Source organism: Somniosus microcephalus, chromosome 26 (assembly GCF_052327205.1).
Source record: "Somniosus microcephalus isolate GS21.2 chromosome 26, FLI_Smic_1.0, whole genome shotgun sequence".
Lineage (NCBI taxonomy): Eukaryota > Metazoa > Chordata > Chondrichthyes > Squaliformes > Somniosidae > Somniosus > Somniosus microcephalus.
The window spans coordinates 20206789-20231943 of record NC_141012.1 but is presented as its reverse complement, the minus strand read 5'-3'; the positions used below and the strand labels follow the sequence as shown (position 1 = coordinate 20231943).

Here is a 25155-nt window from a genome sequence, read left to right as displayed (position 1 = left end):
CAACAAGCTTTTTAAAAAAAAAAACGGCACCTTTTTTTTTTGGTATTCGCCTTTCAGCACCTTATCCTGGGCAAGAATCCGCAAAGTAGTGCAAGTATGGAAAATACTTTCAACTTTTAAAAAGAGGCAGAAAGCTGGCTAAAGGAGCTTGTAGTAAAGACCAAAAAGCAGGTGGAAAGGAGATGGCGAGTAGACCTGGGTACCTCGTCTACTCCTGTTCTTACATAGCACCTTTAATGTCCTATACCACCTAGTGGCTGGCGGCATTCCCACACAGGTTGACAGGTAAAGGGTGATGTCGTATTTTGCCATTCCAAATGTTGACATAAAAAGCATGACTCGAAAGTCATGACACAAGAGAGCCGAATGCACTGTCGTAGTTTGCTCCACAACCACCAGACAAATGAACATGGTACCCAAATGTAGACTGAGCAGCAGTTAGAAAGAAAGGGTACGAGTAAATATAATATGCAAAATTCAATAAAATGTCAGAAAAAGATTAATAAAACTGGTAATGTCTGAAAAGCTTTGCACTTTTACTCAGTAATACTTTCCCCCACTTTCTAGCTGACATGAGAAAAGTGCAAGCATCTAACTGGAGGAAAGAGTCATATGGTTACCTGAGACTAGTCAGGTCACGAGAAAGGGCTACCACACCACAGAGCAAATAGTTTGAGAGAAAATGACGCTCCGTTTATAAAAAAATTAAGGATTTTATTACTTTATTAAAGTATTTGAGTTTCATTTCCATTGTAATTACAGTTCAAAAGGAATCAGTACAGTACTATGTTTTACAGGGGATCAACACACAAGTTTCACTCGATCATTTTATCATTATCTGTGTCCATAGGTGGGAAACCCAGATATGGTGGAAACATTGCAGATTTTTTTTTAGATGCATTGGAAATTTTAAAAAAGCCATTTGTTGGCCAACAGGAAACATATAATCTTATGATATTAAACTTAAATTGGTCATTTGTTTCTTCAACTCTACAAGCCATCAAAGCAGCCTTCCAGTTCCAGTAAGTCTCCAAGAGGTAACGATTCAAATCCTAAAGGATCTGCACTCGTAGACATGAGGCCACTGAACCTATCTGGTGTTGCTGGTGACAGATCAGGCTGCAGAGCAAGATGGCTGGGGAACAAAGCGTTTTCATAGCTTGTGGGGACAAACGAAAAAGGTTCTGAAGGAGGATATGCCTGAAAGGTAGACAAAATGCAAAAGTTAATTTCGTTTGTTTTTCAACTTTATAAATGCCACAGAACTAAAACAATCTGCTGCCCTAGTGATTTACAACTATGAAAACAAAATTTCAAAGTGGCTTACTTGAAAAATCAGCTACCATTTCAGATTTGTTAGAGGTCAAATTGAGAGTAGGCTTTCAATCAAGTGCTATAAAATGTTTAGGTACTTAATTTGTAAGTCTAGAACATAGCAGGAGCTCCAATTTGACTGTTGCTGGCAATAAAGACTAACAAAACTGCAACTACAAATGAGTTATATCTGTAAAGCAGTCCAATTTTTAGGTTACTACCCTCTTCCTGTTGGTGGATGCTGTTTCAACCCTGGTCAAGTACTATAATCTTGTGTGTGTTTTTTTTAAATCACTTGACAGGAAACTACACAGCACAATTTGGCCGCACAGCATTTGTGTTAGCAAACAATATGGAAGATACAGTCTACAGTTGTAAGATTCAAGTAAAAAAAAAAAACAATGGCTATTATGTAATATTTGGACTGACAAAGTAATCTTTATTGAACTAGCAGTCATTTCATTTTTTTATAGCACAACATTTTTCCACACGAGTCTGACATGAATTGTTTTTGTCTTTAGATTTCCTGCATTGTAACACATTCTACATTATTGGCACAATAATATTTTAACATTACACCCCAGAAAATGTGAAGGACTTATGATAGAGAAACGCTCTGGCCTCAATACTTATGACATTTAAACGATGAGTGGACCTGACGACAAAATATATTCACAACTGATTAAGTCCACTCACCTAAGTGTGGCATCCTACTTATACAGGAAACTTTGGTTCATCCGGAGGTTAACTGTCCGGAATGCTCGAGCCACCGGCAAAATTCAGGAGTCGGTTCAATAAGTTTTTTTTCTTTTCGTTGCTTTTTTTTCCACCAGTTAGGCTCTGCAAGGTCTAGCTAAAGCTGTTGCTTAGCTACAGAGACGCTTGCAAGCTACGGCCGACTGTTTAGAAGCGGTTTGTTGCTAGATACGGAGCTCAAAATCTCCGTATGTTTCAACATTAGCGCTGGTTTGTCCGGCAGTTTTGATGGGACGGCAACAGCTCGGTCCCGTCGGTGCCGGATAGCACAAAGTTTCCTGTACAAAGGTAGATTTTAATATTGTTTCTGCTCTATGTGAGGAAGGCCAATCTGTTCTGTATTAACAGAAAAGGTCAGGAGACACAGTTGTTGAGTGTGTGGTGCATCAATGACAGTTCAAAGAAAGAAACCAAGAGCAAGAGTAGTATAGTAATCAAATGACAGAACGGGAGGGAGCAGTAATTCAATAACAGCAATTGAAAAAAGAATAGATACTATGTTTGGAGTTTTACTCTTAACTTCCTGTTTGGTGGTGGTCATTTTGTAGGTACTACTTAGTATCAGCTATTGCGCAGTGTGGTGTGTGGCGACAGTGTAGTATGAAGACAATATTGGGATGCAATTAGGAATGCCACAACCACTGCAGAGAAAATGGTACTTACTGTTTCTAGATGGGTGCCCTGGACAATATGGTGCGAGACTCGCCTTACCAGATGATCAATAGATAGGCCTGACAGAGTACCACCATTTTCCTCTTTCACTTTATTAATAAATGAATGAAATATATCTCTGTAACACAAAAAAAACTAATCAGATTACTAGCTTGTAAGATTAAGCTTTAAAAATTACAGGTCACTCAATTATTATTCAACAAAAGAATTGCTAAAACCACAATGTACTCACTGAATGTTTAGTTTCCAGTAAGACCCCCACTTCTTGGTCAAGGCTAACTGAAGCATTTACGTATATATGCAATGCACAAACTTGAGAAAACTATACCAGGCAGCGATTTCTTGTTTTTTTAAAACATCGCTTTTGCTCATGAGACACAATAACCCATTTAATTGCAATCTCAATCGCGTTATTCCAATTAGTGAAAATACTAGCATTTAAACTAGAAATGAGCCACCTTAAATGATATCCTGATATGAAGAACTAAAAATAATTAGCAAGTTTATATTACTCTCCGTTTCTCAAACTATGCACAGTCCATAACTGAAAACCACAAGCTTATGCCTGAGCAGACAAGGCTGAAGTTATGAACTCATACGTGCAGAAATGTGGGTGTGAACCTGCATGTTCACTACTCCATTACGTCGCTCATCAGCGATTCAATAGGTTACGCCGTCAAGACCTAGTGGTAGCATTCCTGCCCGAGTCAAAGGATGCAGGGTTTGAACCGGAGTAGAGATTGGGGTCTTTGCCTCATGGGGAAGATCACCATTCAACATTAGGCAAAGATGCTTTTCCCATCAGCACTAAAAAACTTACTTGCTTGTTGTAGGGAATTTGAAGAAAAGTTGTTCCATTACTGTATGATAGGATGATCTTGGTTCTGCAAGTATAGGTAACCCACAATCGGTTCGTGAACTGCTGGCAGTGGATGTTCCGCCAAGTAGCCTTTGGTTCTGTAAAGCCTGGAAGTCTTTATTGCTCTTTACAATTGCATGTGTAGACTGTAAATGATTGAAGTGTTTGTTAAAGGATTTAGCTGTTGAAGCAGAAGTCTCAAATAAGTGGTTTTGAAGATTCCCAGGAGCATGTGATGTTGGTAATGTAGCGGGAGAAATATTTGGTATTATTAATGGTTTCGCTTCAGTTGAGGGATCTGGCATTTCCAAACCACCACTAGCAAGCTGAAAAGATGCATCAGGAAATGACCTCTTTTGACCAGCAAACATCCTAAACTCTAGTTCAAGATCAGATTGGCTGTGAGCCAACTGATCAACGGCTGCACTAAGCTGCACAGCTGGTAGTCTCGAGTAACCGGGTGGCCAAGCAGCTGACACGTAGACGTCTTTTTCTGTTCTCAGTGATGTGTTTGCATCATGTCCTATAGTCCTGGACCCTGGTGAAAACCAGCCACCTTCGGTGGGATCAGAATTTCCAGCAAATCCAACATTCTTACTCATTTCCATTCTTACAGGAGGTGGCGAAAGTCTTTGCTGATTTGCAGAATACCTTTGATGCTCAGATTTGTACTGAGATGGCATCAAATTACTGGCGTAAGATGCACCGTCATTATATACTCCCGTTTCCTGTGACCAAGAGGCAGCCTAAACAAAATATAACCATTAGTAAACTCCCATAAATTCCAGCATGCTAGGCACATCGTTTGGTACATTTTTATAGCAGATATATGTGAAGGGGTAACTTGTACACTGTTGTGTAGGGGTTTAATCTGGACAGGGGTGATGATTGATCTGTTGAAAAAAGTCCATGGGTGTAGTGGTGAATGGGGTGGGAGTTAGCTCCCAGCAGGTGTGCTAGGCATGAAGGTTAGCAAAAGAGGAGGATTGGGCAGTTGAGGTTGGTGCTTGTAAGGAGGCAATGATGAGTGCACCAATGGGCCCTTCGGAGAATGCGAGCAGATGCAGAGGGCAGCTGTGGGCTTATTCAATGGCGAATTCATGCCTGGGATGGCAGCAGGAGAGTAGGAAGACGGAAGAGTAATCATGGCTGGGGTCGGGATTGGGGGGCAAGTACCCAAGACGCGAGAAACGAAAGGTGACATGACTGAGCGACAGGAAGAGACAGGCGAGAAAGGCCCAAGGGGAAAAAAACGTAGGTAGGAGTAATGGGCTCAGGTCCCGCGTCGCAGCCAAAATTCACACAAATGGACACAGATGGAATTCAGAATATAAAACAGATTAGAAGAGACATGCCCTGGTGGTAAACAGAGGATCTTCCCTCTAACTCCAGGTGCCTTTTATCAGGTTGATCAAAAGTTGTGACACTCAGTATCTTAAATGTTACCATAAAATGTTCCAATGTCTAATTAACCAACTGTCAGCCCAAAGGTGCAAAGCTTCACTGGATCAACAACCTCACCAGATGTACTCAACAAAGCAAGACTCACAAATACAACAAAAGGTGTCCTATTTTTCACTAGGTCTCCCTCAGTTGGTGCATCCCTGGTCTGTCCCGATTCCCTGATGGGTTACTGGGTGATGTCATCAATTGCTGGTCTATGCTGAGCCTCCAACGGTTTATTGGCTAAACAGTATGGTGCACATGAGAATTTCTAATTCTTTCCTGAGGCAGATTCCATTTGCTTGGATTCTTGCACACTTAACAGCACATTGAAACACTGCAATTCACCATGATTTGCTAATCCACCAAATATTAAAAAGCGAAATATCTTTTGTGGCTTATCCCACATGGCTATACTACTGCATGTGAAGGATACTTAATAAGATATAATGTTTATTCACAAAGTAACAATTTTCTTCAAATCTCAGTGTTAATCTGTGGCAGAGCAACGATCGTTCCTGAAGTGATACAGGAAATGAAACTATTCTATAATGCAGAGGCAACATTAACTTAATCATTCCTGTACTAGATTTTTTTTCAGAACACATGTACCGAATGCACTTTAAACAGAATTAGAACAATTAGTAAAATGCAAAACTTTACTGCCTTCTCTAAAGCTATAGAGGAAGGAATCACAGGTAGACCATTTTTAATCTGCAGACTTGTGATGTGACCATGCGCCTGTCACTTGCAATTAATTTTGCTTATCCCACCACTTCCAAACTACTGTTTGCATGAACGATTTATTATAACTACTAACATGTGTGCCAAAGAGACTCAATACAACATTTGTGTCTAGCGACGTTTGCAAATTTCACATTTGTAAAACAGCAGAAAGTTATTGACGTAAGAAAACTACTAGGCACTTGGTCTAAGCGTTAAACAAAGCTTTAATCAACTGCTTTACAACATGGAGGTCTAGTTGTGTCCTTCACTAGTTCCTGTTAAGAATGTCCTGCGCAAGCTGGGCCCGTGCCTGAGTATTTATACTCTCCCTGGACAGCGCCACCCGTAGGCCACTCAGTATTATTTCATAAGTCTTTCTTTCATGAATGACTGATTCATGTCAGTTATAATTGAGTAGAAAATTACAAGCAGGAAAACGAGTAAGGACATAAGAAATAGGAGCAGGAGTAAGCCATTCGGCCCTTCGAGCCTGCTCCGCCTCAAACTTCCAATGAAAACCTATTCTGAAAACAACTAAAACAGTAAGCTGTCAGCAAACAGCTACTAATATATAAAAAGAGAACCTATGAAATTGCTCCAAGTACTTTTTGAACATCCTTGCGGACTCTAGCTTGATTTCTCACAGCTGACAATATTTAGTACTGGAAATAATAACACAAACACTTAGAAATTTAAAAAATTTTAAAGTAGGGAAGTTTAAAGTTTCCCACGAAACCAAATGCACCTGTGCTGTGTAACAGCAAAATCTTTCTGCTATTTTTATGTGTTGGAAGAAGAAACAGAAACACTGCACATTTTCTCATCAAAACTGCAAAAATTAAACCAAATGAACTGAAATCTTGATGAGCTTCGCTTTTTTGCAAGGACCTTAAAGAATTAATCAATTTGGGGGACAACCAGCCCAGCATTCCACGCATTTTTATGATGTGTAATTTTCACATCTGGCAATTAGATTTTTTATAGAAAATTAAGAAAACAGGTAACTTTCCATTGCTGTGGCAATACAAAGAACATCAAATTTGACTGTTAGTAATAGAAACAATAACTCACACTGACTAGAGTGATTTGTGCTTGAATTCCTTTCATTCTTTTTTCCCACATGTCACAGGCAGCAATGACTTCTGGAGAATTAACATTCCTTCAAGAATCAGAAGCATATTAGGATAGAACAAGTATGAAGTATACCAACCTCCTTTAGAACTGTTCAAGTGGTCATAATTTCTCATTTAAAATGAGGGAAACAATATTGCACCCAATAAGGACTGGCCTATTCCTAGAGAGGTAACTTGATTAAAAAACGGTTATGCAACCAAGTGCACAAGTTTAGAACAGTCAGATCCTTATGGGGCATGATAGTATTGCTGCATATCTACGACTTTTACACTGTACAGTTCTGCTTGTGGAAAAACATAGGGCTGGATTTTACGAACCTCGGCGCCAGGTCCTGACCCCGCTGCTGTCTCCATCCCGGCCTCTGAAATGAATTTACTGTGATTGGGCCTGTTAAGCCCATCCAGCGAGTTTCCCGGCCAATTAAAAGGAAGCAGGTCTGTTAACGTCATCTGATGACGCGTCATCAGCCAGTTTCCTTAAAGGGACCATGACCAATTTTCTTTTGACATTTGTGCAGTCAGTGTTCTACGGCATTGAGGTGCTGTAAACACTGACAAGCACTGCAGAGGTGCCCAGCTGCACCCAGGTTCGCCCATGAATCACTCCATGTGCTTATGGAGGCAGTCACAGCACACAGGGAGGTCCTCTTCCCTGCCCATGGGCGGAAGAGACCTCCCTAGGAGATCAACACAGCTTGGTTGCACATTACAGAGGAGGGCACAAGCAGGGATGTGGTCAGGAGGACCTGGGTGCAGTGCCGATTTCAATAATCTCAGTAGATCAGGAAACGTTAGTACAAAGCCACACTCAAACTCATCCTGCTGTGGCTCTCATCACTTCCCCATCACTCTGCTCAGCACTGACAAACCCGACATTTGATAAAGTCGCGTGATGGTTGGTTCGCAGCGGGGTCCCGACCGGCTGGGGATAAAAAAACTTTCCCACCCTACCTGCCCACAAAATCCAGCCCACAGAAGCAACAAGTGCTCAATAGAACCATAACAATACCTCATTCAGATATGTTCGTTCCACAAATTTCCTGAAGTTCAAATGGGTGCTGAAATGGTAGGTCTATCTAAAAGTTGTGGTGTGTACATGACCATTTAAAATATTTGCTTTAATGTAAATTTTGTAAATATTTCAACAAACTACATTTCATTTCATTTTATAAAAATTCAGTTCCAAATCAGATAAACATAGCCAAGTGAAAATGCCTTTATTCGATTCCCACGCCAGGAACGGTAGCATAGTGAGTGATCCAAAGACGTGAGTTCAAATCCCACCACGGAAGCTGGGGAATTTAAATTCAGTTAATTAAATAAATCTGGAATAAAAAGCTAGCAGCAGCAATGGTGATCATGAAACTATCTGATTGTCAAATAAAAACATCTGGTTCACTAATGTCCTTTCGGAAAGGAATCTGCCGTCCTTACCCACAGCAATGTGGTTGACTCTTAACTGCCCTCTGAAATGGCCTAACAAGCCACTCAGTTGTAACGAACCACTACAGAAAACAATAATAGGAATAAAACCAGACGGACATGACAACAGCACACCCAGCCCAGTCGACCCTGCAAAGTCCTCCTCACTAACATCTGGGGACCAATGTCAAAATTGGGAGAACTGTCCCACAGACTAGTCAACAACAGCCTGACATAGTCATACTCACAAAATCATACTTTTCAGCCAATGTCTCAAGATTCCTCCATCACCATCCCTGGGTTTATCCTGTTCCACCGGCAGGACAGACCCACCAGAGGTGGCGGCACAGTGGTATACAATTGGAAGGGGGTCCTCAACATTGACTCCGGACCCCATGAAGTCTCATGGTTTCAGGTCAAGCATGGGCAAGGAAACCTCCTGCTGATTACCACCTGCTGCCCTCCCTCAGCTGATGAATCAGTACTCCTCCATGTTGAACACCACTTGGAAGAAGCACTGAGGGTAGCAAGGGCACAGAATGTACTCTGGGTGGGGGACTTCAACGTCCATCACCAAGAGTGGCTCGGTAGCACCACTACTGACCGAGCTGGCCGAGTCCTGAAGGACACAGCTGCCAGAATGGGCTTGCAGCAGGTGGTAAGAGAACCAACACGAGGGAAAGACCTACTTGACCTCGTCCTCACCAATCTACCTGTCGCAGATGCATCTGTCCATAACAGTATTGGCAGCAGTGACCACCGCACAGTCCTTGTGGAGACTAAGTCCCATCTTCACACTGAGAACACCCTCCATCGTGTTGTGTGGCACTACCACCGTGCTAAATGGGATAGATTCAGAACAGATCTGGCAGCTCAAAACTGGGCATGCATGAGGCGCTGTGGGCCATCAGCAGCAGCAGAATTGTATTCCACCACAATCTGTAACCTCATGGCCCGGCATATCCCTCACTCTACCCATTACCATCATGTCAGGGGACCAACCCTGGTTCAATGAGGGGTGTAGAAGAGCATGCCAGGAGTAGCACCAGGCATACCTAAAAATGAGGTGTCAACCTGGGGAAGCTGCAACACAGGACTACATGCATGCTAAACAGTGGAAGCAGCATGCTACAGACAGAGCAGATCAAAGCGCTGCAGTCCTGCCACATCCAGTTGTGAACGGTGGTGGACAATTAAACAACTAACGGGAGGAGGAGGCTCTATGAATATCCCCAGCCTCAATGACAGCGGAGCCCAGCACGCGAGTGTAAACGACAAGGATGAAACGTTTGCAACCATCTTTAGCCAGAAGTGCCGAGTGGATGATCCATATCGGCCTCCTCCTGATGTCCCCACCATCACAGAAGCCAGTCTTCAGCCAATTTGATTCACGCCACGTGATATCAAGAAGCGGCTGAACGCACTGGATACAGCAAAGGCGATGGGCCCCGACAACATCCTGGCTGTCATGCTGAAGACAAGTGCTCCAGAACTAGCCGCGCCTCAAGCCAAGCTGTTGCAGTACAGCTACAACACTGGCATCTACCCAACAATGTGGAAAACTGCCCAGGTATGTCCTGGCCACAAAAAGGACAAATCTAATCTGACCAAATACCGCCCCATCAGTCTGCTCTCAATCATCAGCAAAGTGATGGAAGGTGTTGTCGACAGTGCTATGAAGTGGAACTTACTCGCCAATAACCTGCTCACCGAGGCTTCGTTTGGGTTCCGCCAGGACCACTCGGCTCCAGACCTCATTACAGCCTTGGTCCAAACATGGACAAGAGAGCTGAATTCCAGAGGTAAGTTGAGAGAGACTGCCCTTGACATCAAGGCAGCATTTGAGAGTGTGGTATCAAGGAGCCCTAGCAAAATTGAAGTCAATTGGAATCAGGGGGAAAACTCTCCACTGGCTGGAGTCATACCTAGCACAAAGGAAGATGGTTGTGGTTATTGGAGGTCAATCATCTCAGCCCCAGGACATCGCTGCAGGAGTTCCGCAGGGTAGAGTCCTAGGCCCAACCATCTTCAGCTGCTTCATCAATGATCTTCCCTCCATCATAAGGTCAGAGGTGGGGATGTTCGCAGATGATTGCACAGTGTTCAGTTCCTTTCACAACTCCCCAGCTAATAAAGCAGTCCATGCCCGCAATTTTCAGGCTTAGGCTGATAAGTTGCAAGTAACATTCGTGCCACACAAGTGCCAGGCAATGACTATCTCCAACATGAGAGTCTAACCACTGTCCCTTGACATTCATGACATTACCATCGCCGAATCCCTCAGCATCAACATCCTGGAGGTCACCATTGACCAGAAACTTAACTGGACCAGCCACAGAAATACTATAGCAACAAGAGCAGGTCAGAGGCTGGGTATTCTGCGACGAGTGTCTCACCTCCTGATTCCCCAAAGCTTTTCCACCATCTACAAGGCACAAGTCAGGAGTGTGATGGAATACTCTCCACTTGCCTGGATGAGTGAAGCTCCAACAACGCTCAAGAAGCTCGACACCATCCAGGACAAAGCAACCCACTTGATCGGCATCCCATCCACCACATTAAACATTCACTCCCTCCACCACCAGCGTACCGTGGCTGCAGTGTGTACCATCTACAAAATGCACTGCAGCAACTCGCCAAGGCTTCTTCGACAGCATCTCCCAAACCCGTGACCTCCATCACCTAGAAGGACAAGGGCAGCAGGCGCATGGGAACACCATCACCTGCAAGTTCCCCTCCAAGTTACACGCCATCCTGACTTGGAAATATATCACCGTTCCTTCATTGCCGCTGGGTCAAAATCCTGGAACTCCCTCCCTAACAGCACTGTGGGAGTACCTTCACCACACGGACTGCAGCGGTTCAAGGTGGCTCACCACCAACTTCTCAAGAGCAATTAGGGATGGGCAATAAATGCTGGCCTCGCCAGCAATGCCCACATCCCAGGAACGAATAAAAAACATTTAGGATACTCAGTTACTGTGAAAGAAATTCAGCCACTACATACAATAAGAATTGTTGTCATCTCAGTGGGGGAGGGGGAATAAGGAGGAGAGAATAATGACCAAGGGACACTTTTCCTTTCAGAAACGTGTGCCGTTGCACTATTATTTCGGTGAAGGATCTTTCACTGGTTCTTTTTATACAAGGCCTTCTTCTGAACCGCATCCTTAATTCTTAACCACAGGAAGCAGCATTAAGGCAACAAGCACAAAAAGAGCAATTTCCCTTATGCAATTAAGTAAGTTGGGTGCAGCCCATGATAGGACAAATTGTGCATGGCTTATGGAAAGAACAGACTCGAAGGGTTGAATGCCCTTTTCTCACTTTGCACTTTTTTTCTGCTTAATCAATTTGACACCAGTAAAAGGATGAAAGTTACACAAGAATGAAAGGACTGTGAAGGATGCTCAGCTCGTTTAACTCATTCCACTATCTCAGATTCAGGATTTCATCAATTAAAAAAAAAATCCCTCCCCAAACTGGTCTCTACTTTCTGTTGAATCAGAATTTGATTCAATTTTGTATTTAACGTTTTGCCAAAACGTCAGCATTAACCATACTAAGTGGGTGATATTCCACGAGTCAACAACCAAGTTATGCCTTGCATTCAACGTGTGACCTTTTTGCTTATTGCATCCACTGATTCTAGCATTTTCTTTTTGCATCAATACATTACAAACAGTGCAATCTGTATTGTACACTTACCGAGTCTTCTGTGCAGTGTAAAACTTAACATTTTCAACAGCCTCCTGAAGCAGGCGATTGAGAAAATATAACCTTGTGTACTTCTTCCATTCTTGAATCTGAGTCTATAGCAGGAAACAAAACAGAATACAGAAAAGGGAATTTTACCGCCTTTAATTGATAAAGAATATAGCAGACATGTAATAGCAAACAGAGATTGTTTTATTCTTCTTCCATTAGTGCATACTCCATAAAGTATTCATCCAGACAGATTACACCTTGTACATCAATGTTACTGAATTTTCCACCAGGAATGCTGTGATTTATCAAATACTGTATTCAGTTTCATACACCAGGACAGGGTAGAGAATTTTAATTTTGACAATATGACTTAATATCAGTTTCATAAACTTACGTCTGCATTGAGGACTTCCAGAATTCCCCAATGTATAATAGACCTGAAAGGCATCAGTTAAGCTGCTATGGGGTGTAGAAGTTAAGTGAAGGGATGCAAATGATTCCAAGTTTTTGTGTGTCCATAGAAATATAATGATTTATACTATGTTCTAGTGACCTAACAGCACAACAATCTGAAAGTGCAGCATGCTTAATCAACAAGTGAGCCATGGAATGGCAAGATGCACGATTAATACCCTGCCCCATTGCATTCTCAGTCTTAGCCACATTTCTATGGAAAGACTCAAAATGGAAGTCAGCCATCTACCAGGCCACTCCTGCATGCACCTTGGCGATTTATTCGGAGCAGGATTGGTGGAGGCCTGGGAGCAGCTGCAGAGTACTTAAACTTGAGGCCAGAGCTGACAAAAACTGGAGAGAATGGGTAAGGAGAATCTTTTTAAATTTAAGTTTATTTTGGGAGAAGGATGCGGATTATCATAGAAACAAAACTTCCTAATGACAGTCCACGTGAAATAGTTCAGTAGATCTGAGGACAGCAATACGAACATCACAACCATTCTTTAAATCTTCAAACGCAAATAAAATTAAACCTAATTCACAACAAATAAATTATAAATGTACAAGAGTCTTCAAACATATATGATCTAAAAATAAACCAAAATTCTCTAAGCTAATACAGGAAACTTTTGTTTAACCGGAGGTTAAATGTCCGGAAAGCTCTATCTACCGGCAAAATTCAGGAGCCGTTTCCTATAAGTTTTTTTACTTCTCGTTGCTTTTTTTTTTTCCCAGTCAGGCTCTGCAAGGTCTAGCTGAAGCTGTTGCTTAGCTACAGAGACGCTTTTAAGCTGCGGCCGACTGTTCTGAAGCAACAGGGTTTGTTGATTCACACGGAGCTCAAAAGCTCCGTATGTTTTAACATTAGCACCGGTTTCTACGGCAGTTTTGATGGTATGGCACCAGCTCGGTCCCGTCAGTGCCGGATACCAGAAAGTTTCCTGTATAACTAAAATTTTTTAAAAATCCAAGTGTCAGTTTTGCTCAATTCTGACTAGGTTTTTGCCAGTGATGCACAAATATCGATGTAAGTGTCATTTATGTAATCTTTCACAGTAATAAGTACCTCAGCAGAAAGCAGTCTGCTTGCTGACTCTTTAGAAAATTCCTTTTTCTTGCAACAGATTTTCTGTAATTTCTTCTTGTCGCTGAGCCATTTTTCCCTGAAAGCAATAATCATTCTGATGAAAAAAAACCTCAAAAGAGTTGGCTGCTGTTGTGTGTAGTATTAACGGTGTCATATATTACAGCTCTAAGGATGGCTTTGCAACATATACTTAAGCATTTTACTTCAACTTTCAATATTAAAAAGCTTATAACAATTACAGTGCAGCAAGAAGCAGTGGAATACCTTCCTTCTTTTAATTTCTGAACTTCAGTATCATTTTCATGAATAGTTTTCTTGTTCCTGAAAAGAAAATTCACATTTAATTTGAAATGTTCTCATATTATAACCAGTGTATGGAACACGTTTTGGTTTGATATTAAAATTGACAAGTTATCAAGATTCACATTTTCATTGCTCCACGCTTTATATGTGAAAGTAATTATAGCCAACAATTAAAGCTTTATATATAAGAGCTGCACAGCAAAGACATAAAATACTTATCATTTTCCATTTGTCACCTCACTTACAACTCCAAGAATTGGTGAACCAAGAATTCTTTGTAGCTGTCACCTAGCTTCAATAGATCGCCACAAATTGGAATACCTGTTCTCTATACGGGAGCTCTCTTAAACATTATTAAATGATGAAACCCATTCAATTAAGGTAATTAAAAAACATTGATGGATTGCTAAGAGACCTCAACTCGCTGTTATTGTTTGGGAGCCTTCTGCTGCCAGGCTCTGCATTCCCAGGAGAGGCCATTTCCAATCTATGGTTGGAAGCAATAGCCCCTATTTGGCCATTTAGAAGCAGTATAGTTTCCACGAGTGGTTGTATAGATTTACTACCTGGTAGAAAAAAATCTAGCTTTTAATCTCTTCCCTTTTTGGGTTTGAAAGTCACTAGATTGTCTCTCAGCAAACATTAGCGATGATCTTGACTAATGTTTCAAAATTCCTTCAACAATTTCCACAGAATCAACATATATTCTCATTTTGTCTCTTCAGTTTTCTTTATTCTTAATACTTTACATAGTTTATTTTTCTCCACTTTGTTTGGACTACAACTACATTTTTATGCTCTTTAAAATCTAGTGAGTCAATCTGTTGCCGTTTCTCAAAAGAAAATATATCTTGTACACTACTTGTGTTATATTCTTCAGCTGATCTAAATCAACTCTGTATAAATCATAGAAAATCATACAGCACAGGAGGTGGTCATTCGGCCCATCGTGCCTGTGCGAGCTATCCAATTAGTCCCACGCCCCTGCTCTTTCCCATAGCCCCGCAAATCTTTCCTTTTTAAGTATATACCCCAATTCCCTGAATTTAAGTATACTCTAAATAGAATAGACTTGTTTTTAATTAACAACGACAAAAGCACTTGTTGGCAGCAATTAATTGTCAACAAAGATGAAAATTAGCACTCATTTTTAAGATTTAGCTAAATTCAATACACTAAATTCAAAATAAAATATGAAACAAAAACAACACTGATCAGTGATCCACAATTTTTGGAATAGATGTTGAAAACTGAAATAGGTGAATAAAATCTAGTTGTCAGTTTACTATTTCTCAATTTTTTTGTGGCCTTTCCAAGTTGTGTGTAAAGTAAAATAATATTTTATGAAACTATTTTGATTTTTTTTTTTGAAAAGACTAGAATGAAAAAAACCCAAAAACTAAACTTTTATCTAATTTTTTCCAAGACTAAGACAAAAATATGTCTACAGTTTAGGAACAAAGACTAAAATTAGAGCTATTGAAAAAAATATATTATGTTTGTAACCAAAAGAAGACTTAAATGCAAAATAATTAAAAGATTGCAATTATTTCTAGTACTAAACCATAATACTCAGAAATATTTACACCTCTGTTAATGCTGCAGTGAGCAGGAAAGGGCAAAGAAGTCCTGTGAACTGACTTTCCCACCTGAAGTAAACTGAATTCCATTCAAGGTCAGAAGTAGTAAGTTAAACTACCATTCCACACTGGGCACAAACGTCCCAATAAGGAATTAATGCGACTGTATAGAAAACCAATAGGCCTCTGAAAAGAGGTTTTACTAAAATATCAATAGCTTGTAAAGCGGATACGACGAGGTTCCTGAAGCCTGTCAGCTGACTCCAAAACGATTAAATGTTCTGTGGGTTGCACACACTACTAACTGGTTAATGTGGATAATGGTATCAATTCCTGAAGCCATGCCTAGCCACTGGAGTTCATTTAAACAAGCTGGCTCTGAAATTTTAACCTAACTTTTTAAAAATTCATCCTCGGGATATGGGCGTCATTGGCAAGGGTGGCATTTATCGCCCAACTTTATAACTGGGAGAAAGGAACACCAGTTTCTCCAACCAGGGGTTCTGGGAGGCTTCAGGAAAGATATTAGACATGCAAGCCTGCCATACCTTTCTAAATTATTCTTCACAGATTTAAGTTCTTCTTGTAGTGCACTGAGTTCTTGTGATTGATATTTTCTTTTATCATGAAGTTTCTCTTTTTCAGCCTCTAGCTGTACCTTTGCTGTTGTGAGCTCATCCCTCAGTTTCTATTAGAGGGTTAGAAAGCAAAAAAAAACTTTATTTTGTTATATTCTGTGTCTATTCCCATTTTACACCTATCTTCCACTGATAAGTCAACCATATATCCTTTAAAACTCTGAAAAACTAGTACACTTATGTCATGTTTACAGAATTAAGAAAACTAAAAACTGTACTTTACAGAACCTCTCCAGTCTTACAGTTGAAATAGTTCCTTAAACCTCAATTCAAATTAAAAATGATTTCCTACCAATCAATAGTATGCCCATTCCGCTAAAGATTGCAGGAACAATTTCTATATCATCTCCGATACAAGAAAAAGTAACCTTAAAACCTTGTTCATTGTTGTTTGTAATTCCCAGTCTCTCATCTTTTTAGAATGTTGGGAAAATGAGGATTGATGAAAAATCTATTCAGTTCTCAAAATATTAAGAAATGTAAATTGGTAACATATATATTGCACCAGGTGGTTAGGGCCAATTTGCTGATTTGATTTTAAAATCCATCTTTGCTAGTCCTCCAGTAAAAGTGCATACATTTTCCTGTAAAATGTCTTCCATCAAATCAAATCTAAACACTCAGAATTTTTGTTGTCCTATTTTGACACTCCCCTTTAATTATCCCCGCTCCTTTAAATGTCACTTGTACGTAATTTTCCACTCCTGCAACTGTGGAGTCACTGCACCACGTTCAAATCTGCACCTGGTACGATGCCAATGAGCTGATCTGGCTTACTGTTGCAGTCTGTCTAGAACTCGCTTCTAATCATTTTGGGTATAAACAGAACGCCTACTGGAAAATCTAGGCCCAAGTCCCCAATAATCTTGTTGATCCAGATAAGAGCTATCATTACTTTTAAGCAAATTGGCATTCCAGAATCTATGCAAAATGATGTTATGAAATATTACAGTCACATGCTTCAAGTCAATAGCAGGGTAAGCCTACGTTTTATTCTTAAAATATTACTAAAGCAGTAAACTTATCTGTACCTTCTCATTGATAACAAGCTGCTCATGCTTTTCTTTGAAGGTTTTGATTTCATGTTCAGTGTCAGCACAAAGTTGAACATACAATTTTTGTGACTTCTCACAGTTCTGCAAAAGGTGAACTTTCTCAAGGTATAGATACAAAAAGGTTCTCTGCAAGTCAAGAACAAACAAAACCGCATAATGTGCAACTGGTATCTTGTTTGGAACAAAGACTATTTGTGTGAAAAGAATTATTAAGCAAACTTTTTGTTTGGAGCAAGAACAGTCTCTCATGATAGCAACTACAGGAAACTCTCATTTAAACGGCACCTAAATATCCGGAATTCTCTATTAACCGGCAAAAGTCTCGCTCCGAAAACAACGCCTCAATAATCGGAAATGTTGCCGAGTCCGAGTCTCCCGCGGTGGCCGAGTTAGTCAGTGGTTGGTAGTTCGCCAAACTGCCACTACTCGGTTTCTTGGCGCTGTTGGAAGTCGGAACACCTCAATAACAGGAGTCTGACTCTCCCGCGCTGCCGGTAGTCTCTTCTGATCCGCCATTTTACAGGGGTAGTGTGTGTGTCTCCCACGCTGCTGGTAGTCATTGCATTGCATTACCCTCAACTGGCAGTACTGTACTTAATTAAGCATCTTCCACCATCCATTTAACACAACATTCTGTAGGTAAGTACCCAATTACTGTATACTGCATATTTCTTGATGTTTTTATTTTTCTTTGTTAAAAATAGCCTTGGTAGATAACCCTCTCCGTCATCCGGAATTTTTGATCAATCGGCAACACGCCGGTCCCGTTGGTGCCGGATACCAAAGAGTTTCCTGTAACAAGTGTGATGCCCCTATTAGAACACCAGAATTGTTACTTGTATATTACTTGTGACATGACCACTAAGATTACAGAAATTTCATTCTTCAGTAGATTACTAGGAAATATCTGTAACAGAATTGTAGGATTTTATTATACTGAAGGTCGTTTAGCCCACCACTTATGTGCTGGCTTTCTGAAAGAGTTTTCCATTTAGTACCATTCTGTGTTTTTATACCTTTAAAAATAATTCTTTGTGCTAGAGAAAAGACTAAAAAAAGAGAATAATGGATAAAACAGCAATCTCAGTTGACTCAGGATTTAAATGCTCAAGACTTGATCACACAGCTTATGTTATTAAATACAACTTCTATATTGCAGCTTTAGTCACTCCAAGGTCATCATTCTTACCTGCCAATTCCATTAAAAAACTATACAATACTTTGCTTAGTAAGAAACAATTTAAGCTTCTTGGTTACCAACATTCAGAATCATTTTAAATGAAAGATCGGCTTAAAAAAGGTAAACCTATTTCTGCCGAGAGGAGTTTTAAGTTTCTGACGTTACCTCTTTGCTTTCAAAAGGTTTTATAGGATCAGTGAGTACTGCGGCATCACAAGTCTTTACGTTCTGTCAGAGGAAAAGGAAAAAAAAAAAAAATCAGCATTTCTTTGATAATTTGGTTATGTCCAAGCAGTGTGTAATCTGGAAGCACAGCACAACATACTTGAGGCATGCAGCACAAGAGTAACGGAAGACTATGGGGATTTCCGTTATGCATCCCATGATTTTCTAGACATGTCCAGCATGTGCCATTCAAATCAAGTTTATTTTATTAATGTTTCACTAGAATGATGTCAAATGCTGGTTTAAACCCATGAATATATGAAAATCGTAACTCCCCCCCAAGTTAAACTAAACAATTTTACAGTTCTGTCAACAGCGCATGAACAAAGACAATCTAGTGGGGGGGGGGGGGGGGGGGGAAAGAGGTCCGTCCATGTCTTATTATGTTTTACAGCATTTTGGTTTACGGACCAAAGTATCTGCACTGATTAAAGTTTCAGAGAATTACCATCCACCAGATAGTTAAATCCAGTCCAATATAAAAAGTGTAAGTCATGTTAGTGGCTGACTTTTCTGTCTACAATCATGACACTTTAGGCTGATAAAAAGTATTCTTCCTCTCCTGTCTTTATTAATCAAATCTAGTTATAGTGATTGATCTGGTAAGGTCCCTGTGCGATCAATAGGTCAGAAGGTGACAATCAACATATGAATGTTCAATCCTGAGAGTTGCAGTTTTCAGGAGGAAGATGAGATACTGTCCCGGATGTCTGAATTAAAGTGTATGAGGCCAAAGATGGTGCGGTCAGACAGAGTGGGTGTGGGAGGTGAAGCGCAGGGTTATTCTTGCAGGCAGAATGAACATGTTCAGTAAGGGATCACCCAACTCACATTTTTCTCACAGTTAAGAGAAAACTGCACCATTAGCAGCAATACAGTAAACTAAATATTTTCAAAACTAATTCATGGCTTAGTTTTGGCACAAAACCGAAAAAGCTGCAAGCAATCAATGCTGGGTTTAAATGGGAAGGATGTTGCAAAACTACACAAACAGCAAAGCTTCCCATTTTTTATCCTTTCATGAACATACAGTTCCATAATGTACAAGTACAGGAAACTTTCGATTAACCGGCCCCTAAATAACCGGAAATGTTGGTTAACTGGCAAAATTCAGGAGTCGGTTCAGGTAACTTTTATTACTTGCACAGCAACAAATGGAGGAAGGCAAGGGTTTGGCTGCAGCTGTTGCTAAGCTACAGAGACGCTTGCAACTTGTGGACGTTGTTCTGAAGACAGGGTTTGTTGCTTTATACGGAGCTCTAAGGTCCGTATCTTTTACTTTAGCGTTCAGTTATCCAGAATTGTTGATGAACCGGCACCACGTCGGTACCGTCCGTGCCGGATACCAGAAAGTTTCCTGTATCTAATACAATCTTACATACTGTAAAATGATTCTTCACTTGAAACACAGGCAGCTTAACTTAAAATTACTTACAGGAGCAGTAACTGTACAGATGAACAGAAAGTAACAGCAATTACAAGAATTGACATTAGAAGCAGAACAATTCACCTACCTTACTGGCAACACTGTGTCCTCTGCTGATTTTTAAGGACTGTGACTTAGAATGAGAATCATTTGAGTCAACCTGCTTCACGTCATTTGTGTTCACATCTCTGAACCGTTGAAAGCTCTTGAATTCACTAGGTTCCAACATACTCTTTTTTATCAAGGAGTCAGCTGGCAAGCTAATGTGTGTCTGTTCACTTAAATGATTCTTTGCTTGTTCCTCTGCTAACAAGGCAGAATGTGGAGGATTGTGAGGACACGGAGATTTATACAAAAATAGGTCATGCTCAGCAGATAGCATAACATCTTCTCGGTCTTTGTGTTGTGATGTTCCAGGTACTTTGGTCTTGCACTTACTCTTTTTATTGGAATGTAAACCCAGATTAAGTGGGTAAATCTTATCCTGAAGAACATTATCCAAATATGTATTGGTCTCTGAACTTTGTATCTTTTCTTCTTTTGGTGCCCGTTGGTAATAATCTGCCATCTCAGAATCCACACAACTGTTCTCATCCAGTTTAGGTGTCGCCTCTTCCAAAAATCTGAAAAAAATCAAAGTTAGGAAGTTTTTTGTTGCTTAGTTCAGTGTCCTTAGAATCATAGAAATTTACGGCACAGAAGGAGGCCATTCAGCCCATCATGTCTGTGCCAGCTGAAAGAGCTTTCCAGCCGAATCCCACTTTCCAGCTCTTGTTCCGTTGCCCTGTTGCCTTGTAGGTTACGGCACTTCAAGCGCATATCCAAGTACTTTTTAAATGTGATGAGGGTTTCTGCTTCTACTACCCTTTCAGGCAGTGAATTCCAGACCTCCACCACCCTCTGGGAGAAAAATGTTCTCAACTCCCCTCTAATCCTTCTACCAATTACTTTAAATCTATGCCCCCTGGTTATTGACCTCTCTGCTAAGGGAAATAGGTCCTTCCTATCCACTCTATCTGGGCCCCTCATAATTTTATACACCTCAATTAAATCTCCCCTCAGCCTCCTCTGTTCCAAAGAAAACATCCCCAGCCTATCCAATCTTTCCTCATAGTGAAAATTCCCCAGTCCTGGCAACATCCTTGTAAATCTCCTCTGTGCCCTCTCTACTGCAATCACATCTTTAGACATGCATCATTTTAAAGAATAACAAAGTGCAGATGTGAATTCTTTCAGTTCCCATAACAGCAATACTTTAAGTGATTAATTTAATGCCAATTGTGTTGTGGTTCTGTGCCCATTGGGAACTGGGTTACAACTCTCCAAACGCATTTAGTGTCATTATAGACACTGGGAAAGGGATACTTTCATTCCATCAGAGGTGAAAGGATAGCACTTTGCACCACCCAAACCCTCAAGGTTTAACTGGGAAGGTGAGCGACACTGCTTAAAATGCCCCTATGGAAAGAATCCCATTAGATTAGAAATCATTGTAAAACAAGTTTATAATGGAAGAAGCATTAATGATTAGTACTATTCTGTTCCAAAGAAAACAACCCCAGCCTATCCAATCTTTCCTCATAGCTAAAATTCCCCAGTCCTGGCAACATCCTCGTAAATCTCCTCTGTACCCTCGCTACTGCAATCACATCTTTAGACATGCATCATTTTAAAGAATAACAAAGTATAGATAACTCCCATGCCCGAACAGCGTTCTGGAAACAAAAACATTCTTATGTTAACCTTTGTCACTATTCTACTCATTGTCCACTAGTCTAGCTTGATTTATTCTTACACTTCTCAGCCAAATTTAAACTAGGCTCCCTATCACTCTTTTTAGAAAGCTTCTGGCAATTTCCACATTGGCCATTGATGGCTAAGGTAAGGAGTTGTGGAATTAGTAGTGAACAATGGCACTTCTTAGATAACCAGATTAAAAACAGGAAACAGAGAGTAGTCATAAGGGGAAACTCTAAGCCTGAAAGCAGTTATGGATTTCCCGGGGCATTGTTCACGGTAAGTCAAATGATATGCTGTTTTGCAAGAATAGAAACATGATACCACGTAATGTACAATCTAGTTTTCTGCTCAGGTGCTGCCTATCCTTTTACGGTCACAAGGTCTAATTATTGTGAATAAGTACATTCTGAAGTCAGCAAGACAAGGATGTCCAAGTCATGATTTGTGAGCTGTTATCATCCAGCCAATGACGGCCCTGAACAGTACCCCAGTACGAATCTCCACCTACAGGAAAAGACGAGATGAGGAGGGAAATATTACATCTCCCTTGCAGCTGGCACAGTCAATGGGGTAAAAATTGGTTTGCGCCGGCACGAACTGAGCACAGGAAACAATCCCTTCACCGGAATAGGAAGGGCTGAGGCCCGATCGATATTTGGCCTCAGGCCTCATTTTAATAAGACCAGCAAGATCTGCAGATACCTGCTGCAGCAATGCCAGTAGTGGCCGTCAGAGGCTTCCTTGGGGGCGGGGGGAGGGGGCGATCGGGAACAAGGGCTGGCAGCAGCCCACAGTCATACTAAGGAGGGTGGACAAGCACACCTGCTCCTCCTGGTTCATTAAAAGTTTTTTTTTTAAACTTACCCTTTAACGACCAATGGTTAAGTGCATGTAGACCACGCAATCTTGAGCAAAACAGGCCAGACGCCTGCTCCATTCAGGGCGAATGAGTTTCCAAAATGAGTCATAAAACAGGCACTGGGCAATCATATTAGCATACGCAAGAGGCCCAACACTTGTTTCAGGCTGACGTCAGGGATGCCTCTACAGCGCCCAAACTAATGTGACATCAGGCGTGTTTCCGACGCTGTTCGGGCATGGGGGGTTGCACCCCTAAATTGGACCTCTTTCTCCCCCCCCCCCCCCCCCCCCCCCCCCCCCCTCTGTTCTTTGCCCGGAAAATGAGCCCGAGGTCCAATTTTACCCTTCATGTCTCTTCCAAGTCAGGTATTTTAGTCCTGGTGAGCTCATCTGCACTAAATAAAATCTCCCCCATCTCCATTTTTAAATGGATGTTAATCACAACCATTAAATTTTAAAATGGATACGAATAATGGGGACACTTGTTCTTTTAGCAGGAGTTGAGTGTTACAATTTCTGTGATTAATGCGCAAGTGTAAGTTGCAAATGTTGGAGGGATTTTTATTTGTGGATCACCTACATTCATAGTCTATGTTTCCTATGTGAATACAAAACCTCATCATATTCAGTCAAAATACTGGCACAGTAGATCAATATGGCATCTCAGGCTGCTTCATTACAGTTAGTTGGATTTGATGTTCTTTGTCCCTTTCTCCTTTTGGCAAAAGGTTGACAAGAATTCATTAGTTCAGTATTTTTCCATACATTCCGCCAACCTTGATGACAAGAAATAAATAACACCACAGCACACATTTCCAGCTGCATTTTGCTGAATGTATGCCTTGCAAATAATAGACTAGCTACCCCACCAGTCAGTGAATTAAGCGAGACAATATGGTTCTTCCAGATAGACAACTGTAATGTTCACCATGACACTATTTAAAATAAGTTGTAGTTGAACAGTACTTGTCTTAATCTCTGCAATACCTATGTGCTCAAATTCCTCCAGACTTGTCTATTGTAATACTTTCCTGATCAGTCTCCCATCCTCCACTCCGTGAACTTCAGCTCATCCAAAAATCTGCTGCACGTACCTTATCCGCACCAAGTCCCACTCACCCATCTGCTTTCCTGTCCTCACTAGCCTACATTGGTTTCCGGTCCCCGACACCTCAATTTTAAAATTCTCGTTGTCAGATTTAAATCACATCATGGTCTTGCCCCTCCCTATCTCTAATTAGTGTATTCATTTTTAAGTGACTGTCAAAACATGCTAACATAATGCTGCCCACCTACACTGCCACTATCCACCCAAAAAGAGCCCAGCTCACTGTCTTATTTTGTAAGTTCATTGCTAGTCAACAGCAGACTTATTTAAGTGACTATTCTGGCTTAAATACAATTAAAATTCTTACCCGCTTTTATCATTCTTCATCCACTCATTTGAAAGTCCTATATTTTTCTGAATGGAAGTGGAGAAGAAGGGGCAAATAAAAATTAGAATGGATTCTGGTCAATAACTTAAATCAAGTAACTCATTTAAAATATTTAGCAATTTTACAGAAAGACAGCTGCATGCCCCGGTCAACATCCGAGAGTCCCATGTAAGTTCACATGAAAATTCTTTAAAAAAAATCTCTGGCTTTTAAAATCTAACTTTGTTTACTTAAACCTTCACTGGCATATTGTGCTACTTCAGTTATAACAATTATCTCTGGAACTCCATTTTTTTCATTTTCTTCTCGTGAGCTGGAGCATGGATAGTCAACGTGACGCATGCAATAAAAAACATTAATTTCAGCCCCAATGTGCTACCATGTACAGACCCGAGTCAGTCTTTAAGCAATTCAGCGAGAAGAAACCATGGGCAGAATTACTGTTACATTGAGCACAAAACTGCAGTGCACTGCCAGCAGGAAAGAGCCTTTAGCTAGAACGGAGATTCTTGGGATTTGTGGAACAACTGTCGCCAGTAACTAAGCGAGAGGAAATGAGATAAATGGGAGAAGCAGGAATGAGACAGAAGAGGGAGAGTGGGGGAATGAAAGCGAGAGAGGCAGAGAGAGAGAGAGAGAGAATGAGAGAGGGGAAATGAGAAAGATGGTGTGGAAGATAAAGAGTGGCTGAAAGGTGGGGAATGAGGAGGAAAAAAAACACACGCAAACATGCAGTTTTTGAACATGAATTTAAAGGATAGACAAGGTGTGTTTTTAAACTTAAGGTTGAAAGTAATGTCTGTTTTTCAAAATTTGTTGCAGAAGCCAGTGAAATTTGAAAAATGGTGAGCACAAATCAAAAGCAAAAACTGAAGAATTACTTTCTGTACCACCATTTATATCACTGTGGTACAAAAAACATTAGTATAGAAAATAAGATTGAGAATTTTTACAAAAAATATCGTTCTACTGTGTTACAGCAAGAAAATATGTTTAAATTAAAACAAAATAGGAAAGATTTATGGAATGCTGTATGCCAAAAAATTGTATTAAAGATAGTACCACATCTTTGTGAGGGTGCCACTTTTATTTTTGGACAGCATATTACCATGCAACATTCTCCTTCTGGTCTCCC

The 25155-nt window shown here is 40.7% G+C and overlaps 1 protein-coding gene across 4 annotated transcripts in view; it reads right to left on the bottom strand.

Moving 5' to 3' along the window:
* Positions 1 to 693: 693 nt before the first annotated feature.
* LOC147100335 (uncharacterized) overlaps positions 694 to 25155 on the bottom strand; it is a 120957-nt gene continuing 96495 nt past the window's right edge. For all 4 annotated transcript variants that reach the window (XM_085967943.1, XM_085967942.1, XM_085967941.1 and 1 more), the window contains 12 exons: positions 24000 to 24046; positions 20072 to 20606; positions 18498 to 18560; positions 17129 to 17278; positions 16008 to 16147; positions 13841 to 13897; positions 13556 to 13652; positions 12034 to 12137; positions 6842 to 6929; positions 3563 to 4347; positions 2734 to 2860; positions 694 to 1200 (listed from right to left, as the gene is read on the bottom strand). In XM_085967943.1, the coding sequence (XP_085824069.1) occupies positions 991 to 1200; positions 2734 to 2860; positions 3563 to 4347; positions 6842 to 6929; positions 12034 to 12137; positions 13556 to 13652; positions 13841 to 13897; positions 16008 to 16147; positions 17129 to 17278; positions 18498 to 18560; positions 20072 to 20606; positions 24000 to 24046 (2403 nt within the window). In that variant the 3' untranslated portion in view covers positions 694 to 990. The remainder of the gene's footprint in view (positions 1201 to 2733; positions 2861 to 3562; positions 4348 to 6841; positions 6930 to 12033; positions 12138 to 13555; positions 13653 to 13840; positions 13898 to 16007; positions 16148 to 17128; positions 17279 to 18497; positions 18561 to 20071; positions 20607 to 23999; positions 24047 to 25155) is intronic.